An 11839-nucleotide genomic window follows, 5' to 3' on the forward strand; every position below is an offset into this window, starting at 1 on the left:
TGCTGTTTTCAACTCTCTAGAGACAGCAGGAGTGGTAGAGGTACTCTTAATGATCGGCTATGAAAAGCCAACTGACATTTACTCCTGAGGTGCTGACTTGCTGCACCCTCGACAACTACTGTGATTATTATTATTTGACCATGCTGGTCATTTATGAACATTTGAACATCTTGGCCATGTTCTGTTATAATCTCCACCCAGCACAGCCAGATGAGGACTGGCCACCCCTCATAGCCTGGTTCCTCTCTAGGTTTCTTCCTAGGTTTCGGCCTTTCTAGGGAGTTTTTCCTAGGTTTTAGGCCGGGTTTCTGTACAGCACTTTGAGATATCAGCTGATGTACGAAGGGCTATATAAACACATTTGATTTGATTTGATATTAAAATGGCTGAATTGGGTCTTTAAACATCTATACTTGTAGTAAAAGAGGCTAGTGCTCTGCACTGTGCAAGAGAATGGGCTGATGACTTCCATGTGAGTGCCTCTTTAAAAGCAGAACATGTTGGAATCACTCTATGCAGAGAAGCTGCATCACCTATTCCTTGGGACTGGAGTGCTGCTGATGAGAAAGCCCTACAGGACTCTTCCAAATTGGCATGAAATGATATCTGCCTCTGACTGAGATAGCGGTCATGCAGCCACTTGCGTACTGCTCTCTCTTTTCCTGGGGCACTCCAATGATACAGGCACTTTGCAGTTTCAGCTCTTTTGTGCTCAAGTTTAAGAAAGTTCATTTTCATAAGGACATGCTCTATTTGTCCTTGTTTTCTACTTCATGGGTCCTAGCAGATTTGTCACAGCCAGAAAGCACTGAGGAGATATGGCTGGCTTGTGTAATATTCTATGGTATTGGTAGCAAGCTTCCCTATTCTGAATCAGACTGGAGATCAATATTGGCCATTGTGATATGCACGTCTACTCTCAAGTGATGGAACTGCTTGTAATATCATCAGACAAATAACAACTCATTACAGTGCAATTATTTATAGATATTCACTGCTAATAATTGCACTTATTTTTCAAATTTGAAGTTTAGATGTACAGTATGTGTTAGCAGAACAAACTTTACATGTTAGTAAAATGAACACAGTCAACACCTTTGATACCATATGCCAGATATGATAATAGTTTATTTCTAATCAGCAAAGACACACAGATGATACATTTGTATCTTTCATAAGTTTCAGCACCGAGAAAAACCCCATACATATCTACAGTATGGGTATATATGTAGATGAGTATGTATTCAAGTGCAAGTGATTTACAAGGATCAATCATGCTTAATTAACATACAGTAGCTACTGTATTAGGAACTTCAGCAAGCAATCTCCTCAAATGTCTTACTGATTAATTTCATCTACGAATTTTAAAGTAAAGTAACTGTCACTACGATTAAGATGTAATTCTTATTAATCACCCCAGTAGTTTTAATTCTGGCAAAAGTATACATAGACTGTATTTATATTGATTTCAAGTCTTGAGAAGAACGAGTACCATGAAGTTCCAGAGTTCAGGGAGCCCAGTCCCCAACCTGCCCTAAACGTATAGTGTATCAAAAGAAACTACTGCTGATGATTTCACTATGGATAGATTTAGCTATAGATCTAGCTAATAATGCAGTTGGCCTACCACCCAAAATTCACCCTAATCTTGATTTGCAACAAATAGCGTAGCCCTTTCCTGCAGTCAACTGACCAAATGGGTGGAATTAGTGGCCTCATGGGTGGAATTATTCATAGTTTTCATAATTCATAAACATGTATTTTTTTAACGCATAAAATCCAGTGTTTCTTTGCAAAAGGTTTTGTTATATTTCAGTCTTCTGTGATGTATATAAAGTGTAATATTGGGATGCAAACTCAAAATGGAATACATTTCAACTCTATCTTCATTTATCAAGCCCATAACCACGTGTGTTTGGTGTATCCTTTTGTTTCAAAGGGTGCGTTCGTAAATCCACTCTATCTACGCCGATTTCCGGGCAGTCTCGTCTGAGTGTGCAAAAGCACAGAATAACTGAGCAATTTATGACAGGTGTCAGTAAATGTTGGCAAAAAACATAATTAAATTGTTGCCAGCAGCACAATTAGTCAACAACGGTCTACATAACATGAAAACCAGCTCTGCTGGGGCGAGTAAAATTGTCAGAGTGAGGTGTTCTGTCATTTGTGTCTGGAAGTAGCTAGCAAGCAAGCAAACTTCAGCCAGTTAGCTTGGGTGCTTAAGTGCAGTTGTGAGGTCAGGAAGCTTGGATCAACCCTACTCCTCGGCCAGAGTGTGCAGTGTGTGCTCTGAAAAAGCTATGAATTTACAAACGCCCAGAGCACATTGGTACTTCAGAGTGAATTTATGAACACACCTAAAATAGATTTGTTTAAGACTACCAAGAAACAGTGTGTGACCCTGATTTAGCCCACTGCAGTAAAAGGCTAATGAACAAAACATGTCTTGAAATAACAAAATATGACTTGTAAGTCTGTTAATTTAATTTAATTCTCAGACTTTCATACACCACCTTTAAACGAAACACACATTCTAAAATACGTTAATGAACCATCTAGGTTTGGGCACATCCTCATCAGAACAGACATTCAATATAAGATACATTCTCTGAAGTTACCCAGAACTTGGATGTATAAGCATAGTCTCAAGGGAGAGGAAATTAACAGAACACCATTGGCATATATTCACTGCAAGCAACATTCAAAGAAATGTACAAATTCCAGAAGAAGTGCCAAACTGAATGTAAATGGTAAAATGCAAGTATACAGATTGATGCCAGGTTCTGTGAATGGGTTTTTACCAAAGATATCCAAGTAAATGTTTTAGGGGAAATTATAATCCATCATACAAGGGAGCAAGCTATTCTTTAGCAGCAACTGTTCTGGATTTGTCCAGCTATTACAGACACAGAGATATTAACAGTACAGAAAGGACGTAGCCCCAACCCATCACAAGTGTTGAACGATTCAGTGGCCATTTAGTGGTCATAAGAGATGCAAAGTGCACATGTAACATAAGTAATACAGTCTTAACATTTCTGAGGGATTTTTTTCCTTACTTTTTTATTTTGAATATACACAATATTGCTACTAAAAGCAAGATATTATATCCCAAGAAAAATACTAAACAAAAAAACAATACAACAGAGACCACAGCAACAAACTCGGCAACAGAAAGGGGGAGTCCAGGGGCACGTTGTCTGCTACTTCACTATAAGTATGGGAGCAAATAAGCTGCTGCCACATATATTCAGCATCAGCTGGCTTTGTTTGTGACAAAGGGCATGTTTGTGTGTTACTGTGATTATTGCATAGGTTTGTGAGTTCTTAACATTTCAAATAATTTTGTATTGTAAAACCATCACATCTCTTTAACGTTCTTTCCCTCTGAAGTACGTCTCTCTCAGCCAGGCATGTGCACTGTGAGAATACACTGCTCAAAATCGTATGAATTAATCTCCCCCTGTTGTACGTCTCTCTCAGCCAGGCATGTGCACTGTGAGAATACACTGCTCAAAATCTTATGAATTAATCTCCCCCTGTTGAAGCACTAATGGAGTTATGTCACTAGGGTAACCTTTCTGAGAGATACATTATTTTGCATGATGTTAAGAATAGATTCAGCAAATGCTTGCAGTTCCGTCTTCAAGTTTAGCTGTTTGTTAAATGTACAATGAATGGCTTGACCACAATTTCTCTCTACCTTTATAACATTATTAACTGGGTTTGGAAAATAAACACAAAGTCCCCTTGCAACAGTACATAAGTGACAATGTTGTTCCCCTATGTCCAGCACAGAGTCATACCATGGGTCCTATTCAGTCAACAGAGCGGAAAGTGTGGAGAGTGGCAGATACTATAGTATTTGATCATGAGCCCCCATTGAAATAGGAGCCATGACCAAACTGCACTTTAAAATTGTATATCTGTAACTAAAACTACAGCAACATCATAAAATAACAAGTTAAATATAGTAGGAAAATAAATATCAATGTTATACCAACAAGGCTTTTAAATAGTCATTATCAACACTGGAAGTCAGTGTGTATGATCCAACCCCTCCGTGTCATATTCACCAGGGAGAATATTGTTCATCAGTCCAAGGGGGTGACCTCTATCAATCTCAGGGGGTCACCTGCTCATAAGTTACACTGCTGGTCCGTACTTATTGTGAACTGAGTGTTTCAGGACAGAACATATGTAGTTGTATCTAAACAATGCTATATTCTCTGGTATTTGGCGTTAGCTAAACACCTTCCACCACATTTAAGTCTGGTTTGAATAACATTTTGGGTGGTTTCAAGTTATTTGGTCGGACGAAAGTAGCTTCCTGCGCAAAGTTGATTAGGATTGCTCTCATCTGAGGGACACGCCTCTCTCACAGAGCTAGCTGTGGCCATCTGAGACTAATAATTAATAAATAAATAAATCCTGTTTGTGTCAGTGACTATGTGACACTGATTTATATAGCACACTCATTTGACTAATCTCATAATATAGAAATATCTCACATAAACTGTATGAAACGTCTATTAATAATTATCTATTGATGAAGATATTGTTGACTTATCAATTGATATTCTACTAATGGATGCACATTTGAATATTGCAACCAAAATTATTTGGGAACACTTGTGCTCTATAGATATGAACCATACCTGCAGGTTTATGCTTGAAATCCTAGACAGAAAACTTAGAGGGACATCATCCTCACTAGGCTCTCAGATGATACTTGGCTCTCAGATGATACTATATCAAGTATGGGAAGTGAACAGGAATGAACAGGGCCAAGTTATGGTGCTACAATAACAACATGTTCAATGAAAAAACAGTGTGAGTGATAAGAGTTAGGAAATAGTTTAGGGGAGGGGATCCTCTCAAACCTAAGGTACCTCACACAACAACTCAAACTTTGATGTTAAACATACTTGAAACACATTGGCTATTCTCTTAGAGGTGCATGTTATTTTCCAGCCTGGAGAGGAATGATTCTTAAATACCCAAGTGAAGAGACCACTGTTAGCTTGTTTATGTTTTTGAGGGGTGTGTGTAGTTTCCGGATCTGAGTGGGAGTTAGGAGCTGCCACCAGTGGCACGCCTCTTGCCTAAATGGCTGGCAGAGTCTCTGTTGCGTAGACCAGGCTGGATCTTATACATGTGTGGACCCATGGACCACTGCAAGCTCCCACGGCCCTCCACTCCAGTTGGAATGGCAGCAGCAATGGCAGCAGCAGCCGAGGGGCAGGGCTTGTTCTGCAGCAGCTGGAAGAGAATAGTCATCTCTGGGCCGAGCCTGGACACCATACTGGCCCTCACCAGGTCCACAGTCTCCTCATCACAGTCCATCAGGCTCTGGAGGAGCTTACCGTAAAACCTACAAGAGGATGCAGCATGCATTTTTGTTGCTGTACAATTTCAAAGTATGTTTTGGGAGCCCATTAAAATGTATTTGCTTCAATAGAGTGAGTGTATCAAATGGATAGCTTTTGTTGTACTAAGATAAAGTTAAACAGAAATGGAAGCCCTTTGACCCACGTTTTCTAGGAACTCACCTGTTGGGGAAGTGGCTTGGGAGCTGTGCCACCTCTCCAATGGCATCTGGGTTGATGCGGGCGATAGTGCAGATATCTAGCTTGCTGTAGCACTCCTCCTGAACCTCTGAGATCATTCTTTGGAAGGTGGAGCAGCGGCGGATGGTGGGGAACACCTTTGAGGTGATGCCGTTGGCAATGCACTTGAGGCTCTCTTTAACAAAGGCTTTGCCCTGCACAAAACCACATATCATAGTCATACCACAGAACATGACTCAACTTCAGTTAACAGGTTCAATCTACTGCAACATATTGTGTCAGATTTGAAGAGAGGAAGAATGATCATACCTGAGTGTCAAATTTAGCTGCACTGTAGAGAAAGGACTTGCAGATGTCGTGCATGCCATCTGTGTCACACGTGGAATTCTCCAGGCAGGCAAAAGCTCCACAGCCTACTTGGAGGGCACTGTTCAGACAGCGTGCCACATCAGCTGTAGACAGAGGGAAGGGATCATTAGCAGGGGGCAGGCTACCATGTACCTCTCAACAAGAATTGAAAGATAAGTCTGTATTGGTTGTGAACCAAACAAGGAAGTGATCTGATGAGAATTTACATGCATAGTTGATTCTATGCCGATATCATCAATATTCAGACAAATTACAACTTGACTGGTCACTGGACACGTCAAACCCTTTAAGACTGGGAGACAATTTAGGATAATTACATTTCCTCTTCCTGGGAAAGAATTTGATGGATATTCCAGCATTTTGTTTCTTGGAACAGACTTGTGACCAACTGCACCACAAATACCCAAAGGTCTCTTATGGAGTCATGGCATGTCACACCCACACACACTGGTGCGAGTGTTGCTTATTCAGGATCAGGTTCTGCTGACTTTCACTTTTGGCACCAGACCCCTTGTTTCCATTACCCTCATATGTGACAAGGCAATAATATTATGCTCAATTGGAAGGTGTGCCAAACCACCTCTGACACTCATCACCATGAACTGTGCACACTTAACAGTACAGTCAAGTACCCTGCCCACCATGGGTCACTGCCCCATTCCTCAGAAATAGATCTAATGTGCATGTGTCACATTAATATAGCCTCAGACTTAATATTAAAGAGCAAGCTGATATACACAGCTGTGTAAACTACTCTGACAAGGCAAAGATCTAAAGTATCCAGAAAACCCCCAAATGTCTTCCAATGAGTGCCTCTAATGTCCATTTAGTAAGACTGGGACAAGTTCATGGTAAGCATACAGCAATTGTGACAATGAGCTGATGTACTGTATCACAAATGGATGCACTCTCATTCATTGAACCTTTTGGGTCCAGCCGAGCCCACACTAATACACTAATTAACTAGCAAATCAGCAATGAATTGCTATGGTTGTCAAGCAGATAAGTGATCTCTAAGTGGTACAACACTCTAATCACTAATCAAACTGTCCCTCCACCGTGTTTCTCTCAGGTCGTTAGATAATGTCCACATTCTGTGGATGCACGCATAGAAATATACAAATGGTATTTCTAAAGATGCACACCCCCTCTGTATCTCTTATTGGTAGGACCAAGGAGGCCAATGCTGCAGATACTTAGTCTGATGTAACCTCTGCATTGGTTAAATAACAAATAAGGGCTTAATGATCACACCTAGATAACACCTTATATATTCCCTTATCTCCTAATTTAGGCCTTTCACTGCTCTGCTCATCTTATGGGACTTTTAATACAACTGCCTTTCTGAGAATGTAGGCTATAGAAAAACATCTCATATACACATTTTTGGAAAGAGTGCATGAGCACTTATTCCATCAACTAATTTACCGGTAAACATAATACATGGTGGTAGACAGCCCCCTGCAATGTAGACCTAGACCGGTATTTTTTTACATTTTTATTGCTATACAATATCATCACTTTTTTAATTGCATGGGGATACTATGGGCAGTTTCAGTTGGCAAGCCATTGAAAAGGTACTTAAAGGGAGCATACTGAATGAGCAACCTGGACTTCACATAGTAAATGGAAATCCAGGAGACTCCATTTTGTATGATACAGTATGTTACGAATTACAATTCATATGATATGTTACGAATTGTAAGTTGTGCAATATGTTACAAATTTGAAAAACATAGAATATTTTATGAATTTCAATTTGTTGTGGCTAACCTTAGCTATGTGGCTAGGTGGCTAATGCTAACATTTGCTAAGTGGCTAACATTAGCTAGGCAAGGGGTTAGGGTTAGTGGTTTTGTTAATTCGGATCCCCATTAGCTTTAGTAGAAGCAGCAGCTACTCTTCCTGCAACCCACAAAAAAACATGACAAGAAACAAAACACTGATACACCGATAACCAAGGACAGTCACACAAATGTAAAATGCAATGATGCAACAATACAACTAAAAACTAATACAAATAATACAACTAAAAATCTGACTGTTAGAGTGTGTCTGCTTGTGTGTGTCCCTTCACAGTCCCCGCCGTTCCATGAGTTATTTAATCTGTTTTTAAATTTTGCTGTTTGCTTTACTATTGGAGATGGAAGAGAGATCCATGTGATCATGGTTCTGTATAAAACTATGCGTTGCCGTGAATTCGTTTTGAACTTAGGGACTGTGAATAGACCCCTGGTGGCATGTCTTGTGGGGTATGTATGGGTGTCTAGTTAAATAAAGATTAAATAAATAAAATAAATGTATGGGTGTCTGAGCTGAATGTTATTTGATTATGCAGACAATCTAGAATTTTCATCACAGTAATATTTATCATAAAAACTAGACAAGATGCAGTACATTTCTTGTCAACCATCAATCAGGAAAGACTGACATGCATGTTGTTGATGTTAGTTCTGCATGTACAGTTAAGGGCAAGGTGTGCTGCTCTGTTAGGAGCAGTTAGGTTAAAGGGTTAAGGTTAGGGTTAGCTAACATAATAAGTAGTTGCAAAGTAGTAAGTCGTTGCTAATTAGCTAAAGTTGTCCGTGATGAGATTCGAACACACAACCTTTGGGTTGTTGGAAGTTTGCATTATATGCCAACCGATCCACCCTGACAAGCGACCCTACTTTTGTTTTTGCCTTAAGTAACCTTTCTTGTTATATCATAAATAAGGGTCCTGGATTTACATTTACTATGTTATATCTATTCTATGAGACCAGACTGGAATGAGTGGGTGGGGACGAGCATCATGCCCAGTGGTGACACGTCATTCAGGGCAGGTTTGAGCCCCACCTGTTTAGCTAAATCAATTTAAAAAAATTGCCTGTTTTGCCTGCTATTTTGGCATTATTACATGTCATGTCATGTTTGCAAACAATGTTAAAAAAACAAAAACATAATTGACTTAATAAAGCCACGTACAAACATGGTCTTTTTTTTGCTTTCTTGAGTAAGGCACCTCCAAAATGCAGGTGTTTCAGCCTAGCTCAGTGCTTTCTGTGTCGGTGGGGCAGCTTGCGGACAATACGGAGCGTAGGGGTTGGTAATGTTCTCTAGTTGCGCCGTGATTGGCTCAGTGTTCTGTCACTCATGGGGACACTATGTCACCGCAGAATCTACGGTTAGAGCTAAAACAAATGTAGGCCCCTTGTGTGCTGCCCTAGACTAACATTAGAAATGCCCATCCAAGAAGGCTCAATGTCATTGGCCACAGATAAAATGACATCAAACCACGTTATATCTTCCTTAGCTTTGATTGGCTGACTGATCATGTCAACATCATACTTTCAAAATCTTAGCTAGCAAGCTAGACAAGCAGTCATGTTTCAAGTCAGCAATCTACTGGCAAATCCTTTTCAATTATTGTCATATGAAGAGAAATTATAGATAAAACGTATCGGTGCTCATTGGCCATAAACATTACACAAGTTGGAAAATCGCAAATTCAACAATTAGTGTTAATGCGCCACTGCAGCCCCGGGTTCGATTACAGGCTGTTTGCCCCACCAAGATTTACATGCTAAAATCGCGACTGATCATGCCACACATTGCACACTGTGCTTCTTTGAGTCTGGATAGAACACCTGGTCAATGGCCAACATTCCTTCCTCGAAGAAATGAACGTCTCCACATAGAGAAGATATAGGCCTCTAGTGGCCAAACGGACGTTTTAGCATGGGCAGCGCCATTGAGCGCTTCCATTTTAATGTAGTCAAGGATGGCTACAGGCTGCAATTTTTTATTTTTTATTTTAGGAACTCAGTCAGTGTCTCAACTTACCGTTGAGAGTTAGAATAGTAAAATATACAGTTGAAAATTTGGTTGTGCATCAATAGTTCTTCTCTTGTTAAGTCAGTCACTGACAGTCAGTCAGTTAGCTATGTCAGCTAAAAAAAATGTATTGGTAAATTAGTCTAACCAGTTATTTGAACTTGTAGTAAAATTGACCGAATACCGACTGCACACGAAGGGCAAGTCACGCTCACTCAAAATGTGTAGAATTGCAGGAAATTATCTTTAAAACTGGCAACATTTCTATCCACCCCATGGCTAAACGAGTAGAATTTCTGAAAAATAGATTTTTTTTAAATGCTAAAGTGTTTAGGGCCCCCAAAAGGCTAGATGGCCCTGAATGTAGTCAACTGGGTGTGACTTCCAACTTCATTGGCTGATCCCAACCAAATCTCGCCTAGGGCCCCCAAAAGTAGAGAGCCAGCCCTTAATGTAGTCAACTGGGTGGGACTTCCAACTTCATTGGCTGATCCTTCCATTAGGAGGTGGACAACTTCAAAATGGAGATTGTCTCAATGGCACTGCCCATGCTGTCACGGATGCTACAATGGCACAGATACAAAAATGAGTACTCTATCTATCTCTATGTGTTTCCACCCTCTTTGCTTTCACTTTGATAGGCCTATCCCCTTCAAGTTTGTTCTGGCATTAGGTGCTTCATTCATCCAGTCAAGACCGTAGCCAGTAGCCACAGGTGGGTGCAGTAGTCCGTATTTATTTATCCTACAGCAATAGTATCTTCACTTTACACTGGTGACTGCTTTGAAGAATACCAATACATTTCAAATGTGATGGGTCCATAGTTGTTTCCAAACACTTGTAAATAATTTATTTTGTGGTAAAAATATATATATATATCTTTAACGGTGCGTAAAGCAACATTGCAGGTAGACTAATGTATGACATGTGCAACACTGAAACGACATTACTTGTCGAGTATGTGACACAATCTATAAACAAAACAAGTGTTTATAATACAGTAAAGGCAGTGACCAAATAACCATTGATGCATTGATCCACACGATACAAGTGGGCTCACCTGCATCAATGGATTTCCATATCTGTCCTAAAAGAAATATGAATCTCTCTCATGTTCTCTTCTCCGGTCACTCATCGGGTTTAACCAACCTACACGACCATTAATTCAAAGACATTTGTTCATAGACCATTTATTCAACAGCTGATGGTGGTATACAGCTTTCAAGCACAGGTGTCAGTCACTGCGAAACTCGCACTCATCTGTTGCCGGTAAAACACCGGTAACGGTGATTAACCTATCCTTGTTCGAGCTATTCATTATTCTGTCGATCAAGGCGTTCGTTCACTTGGAAACAGAGCTGCATATCATGAAATGGCAAACATTTCCCCCCATACTGTGCAGTGCATACAAGGTAATATAGGATAAAAAAAAGATATATGTGCACGAGAACACCGCATCCGCTCAAAAATATGCAATATTGTAAAAGAGACTGTTAGTTACTTACAAGGGGTATTTGCTGAAAAGCGGGCTCTTCTGGGTGAATACGACTCGTTCTGATCCAGTTCATATGCAGATGCAATCAGCACCATTAGAAGAAAAAGTCCGGTCCTCAAAGGCATTATTCAATAATCACTGATGATCTAACAAAATACAAATAGTGTTTCTTGCTTGTCTGATATATAGTTCATACAGCTCTGAAGATGTACAGTGCCGTGTTTTCAACAATGTAATTCTATTAGGTTACTAAGTAGGCTACCATCTACACAATGCGGCTTCCATGGACCGTACACTGATTTCTTTTGACGAGCATGACAGATAGAGCGCTGGTCTGCATGGGTTTATATCGGACTGCGCACATTACGAGTCTCCTGGTTAGCCCAATCAAAACACAGCATCCACGACCACGCTTTCTCTCTCCACGACCACGCTTTCTCTCTCCACGACCATGCTTTCTCTCTCCAGTCGCCTAATTGAGTGATCATTTTACTGTAGCCTACATTGAAATTCAACTCATGTTGTCTTGGGCAGCCTATTACGCGACAATGATAGCCCACATACATCATTATTTGAGTTGATAAAACAATGA

At 40.2% G+C, this 11839-nt stretch overlaps 1 protein-coding gene across 1 annotated transcript; it reads right to left on the minus strand.

Moving 5' to 3' along the window:
- Window positions 1-1101: 1101 nt before the first annotated feature.
- On the minus strand, window positions 1102-11585 carry LOC139389712 (stanniocalcin-like). The gene is made up of 4 exons (XM_071136616.1): window positions 11258-11585; window positions 5880-6022; window positions 5553-5764; window positions 1102-5374 (listed from the first exon to the last, which is right to left on the minus strand). The coding sequence occupies exons 1-4, from the start codon at window positions 11370-11372 to the stop codon at window positions 5074-5076; spliced, it is 771 nt and encodes a 256-aa protein (XP_070992717.1). The 5' UTR covers window positions 11373-11585; the 3' UTR covers window positions 1102-5073.
- Between the last annotated feature and the right edge of the window lie 254 nt (window positions 11586-11839).

This window comes from Oncorhynchus clarkii, chromosome 30 (genome assembly GCF_045791955.1).
Source record: "Oncorhynchus clarkii lewisi isolate Uvic-CL-2024 chromosome 30, UVic_Ocla_1.0, whole genome shotgun sequence".
In the NCBI taxonomy this organism is placed as follows: domain Eukaryota; kingdom Metazoa; phylum Chordata; class Actinopteri; order Salmoniformes; family Salmonidae; genus Oncorhynchus; species Oncorhynchus clarkii.

Coding starts and splice junctions, on each gene's coding strand:
- LOC139389712 (XM_071136616.1), bottom strand. CDS start 11,372: ATGCCTTTGAGGACCGGACTTTTTCTTCTAATGGTGCTGATTGCATCT. Junction 6,023..11,257: donor CTTTTCAGCAAATACCCCTT/GTAAGTAACTAA, acceptor CTCTGTCTACAG/CTGATGTGGCACGCTGTCTG. Junction 5,375..5,552: donor CCAAGCCACTTCCCCAACAG/GTGAGTTCCTAG, acceptor ATCCTCTTGTAG/GTTTTACGGTAAGCTCCTCC.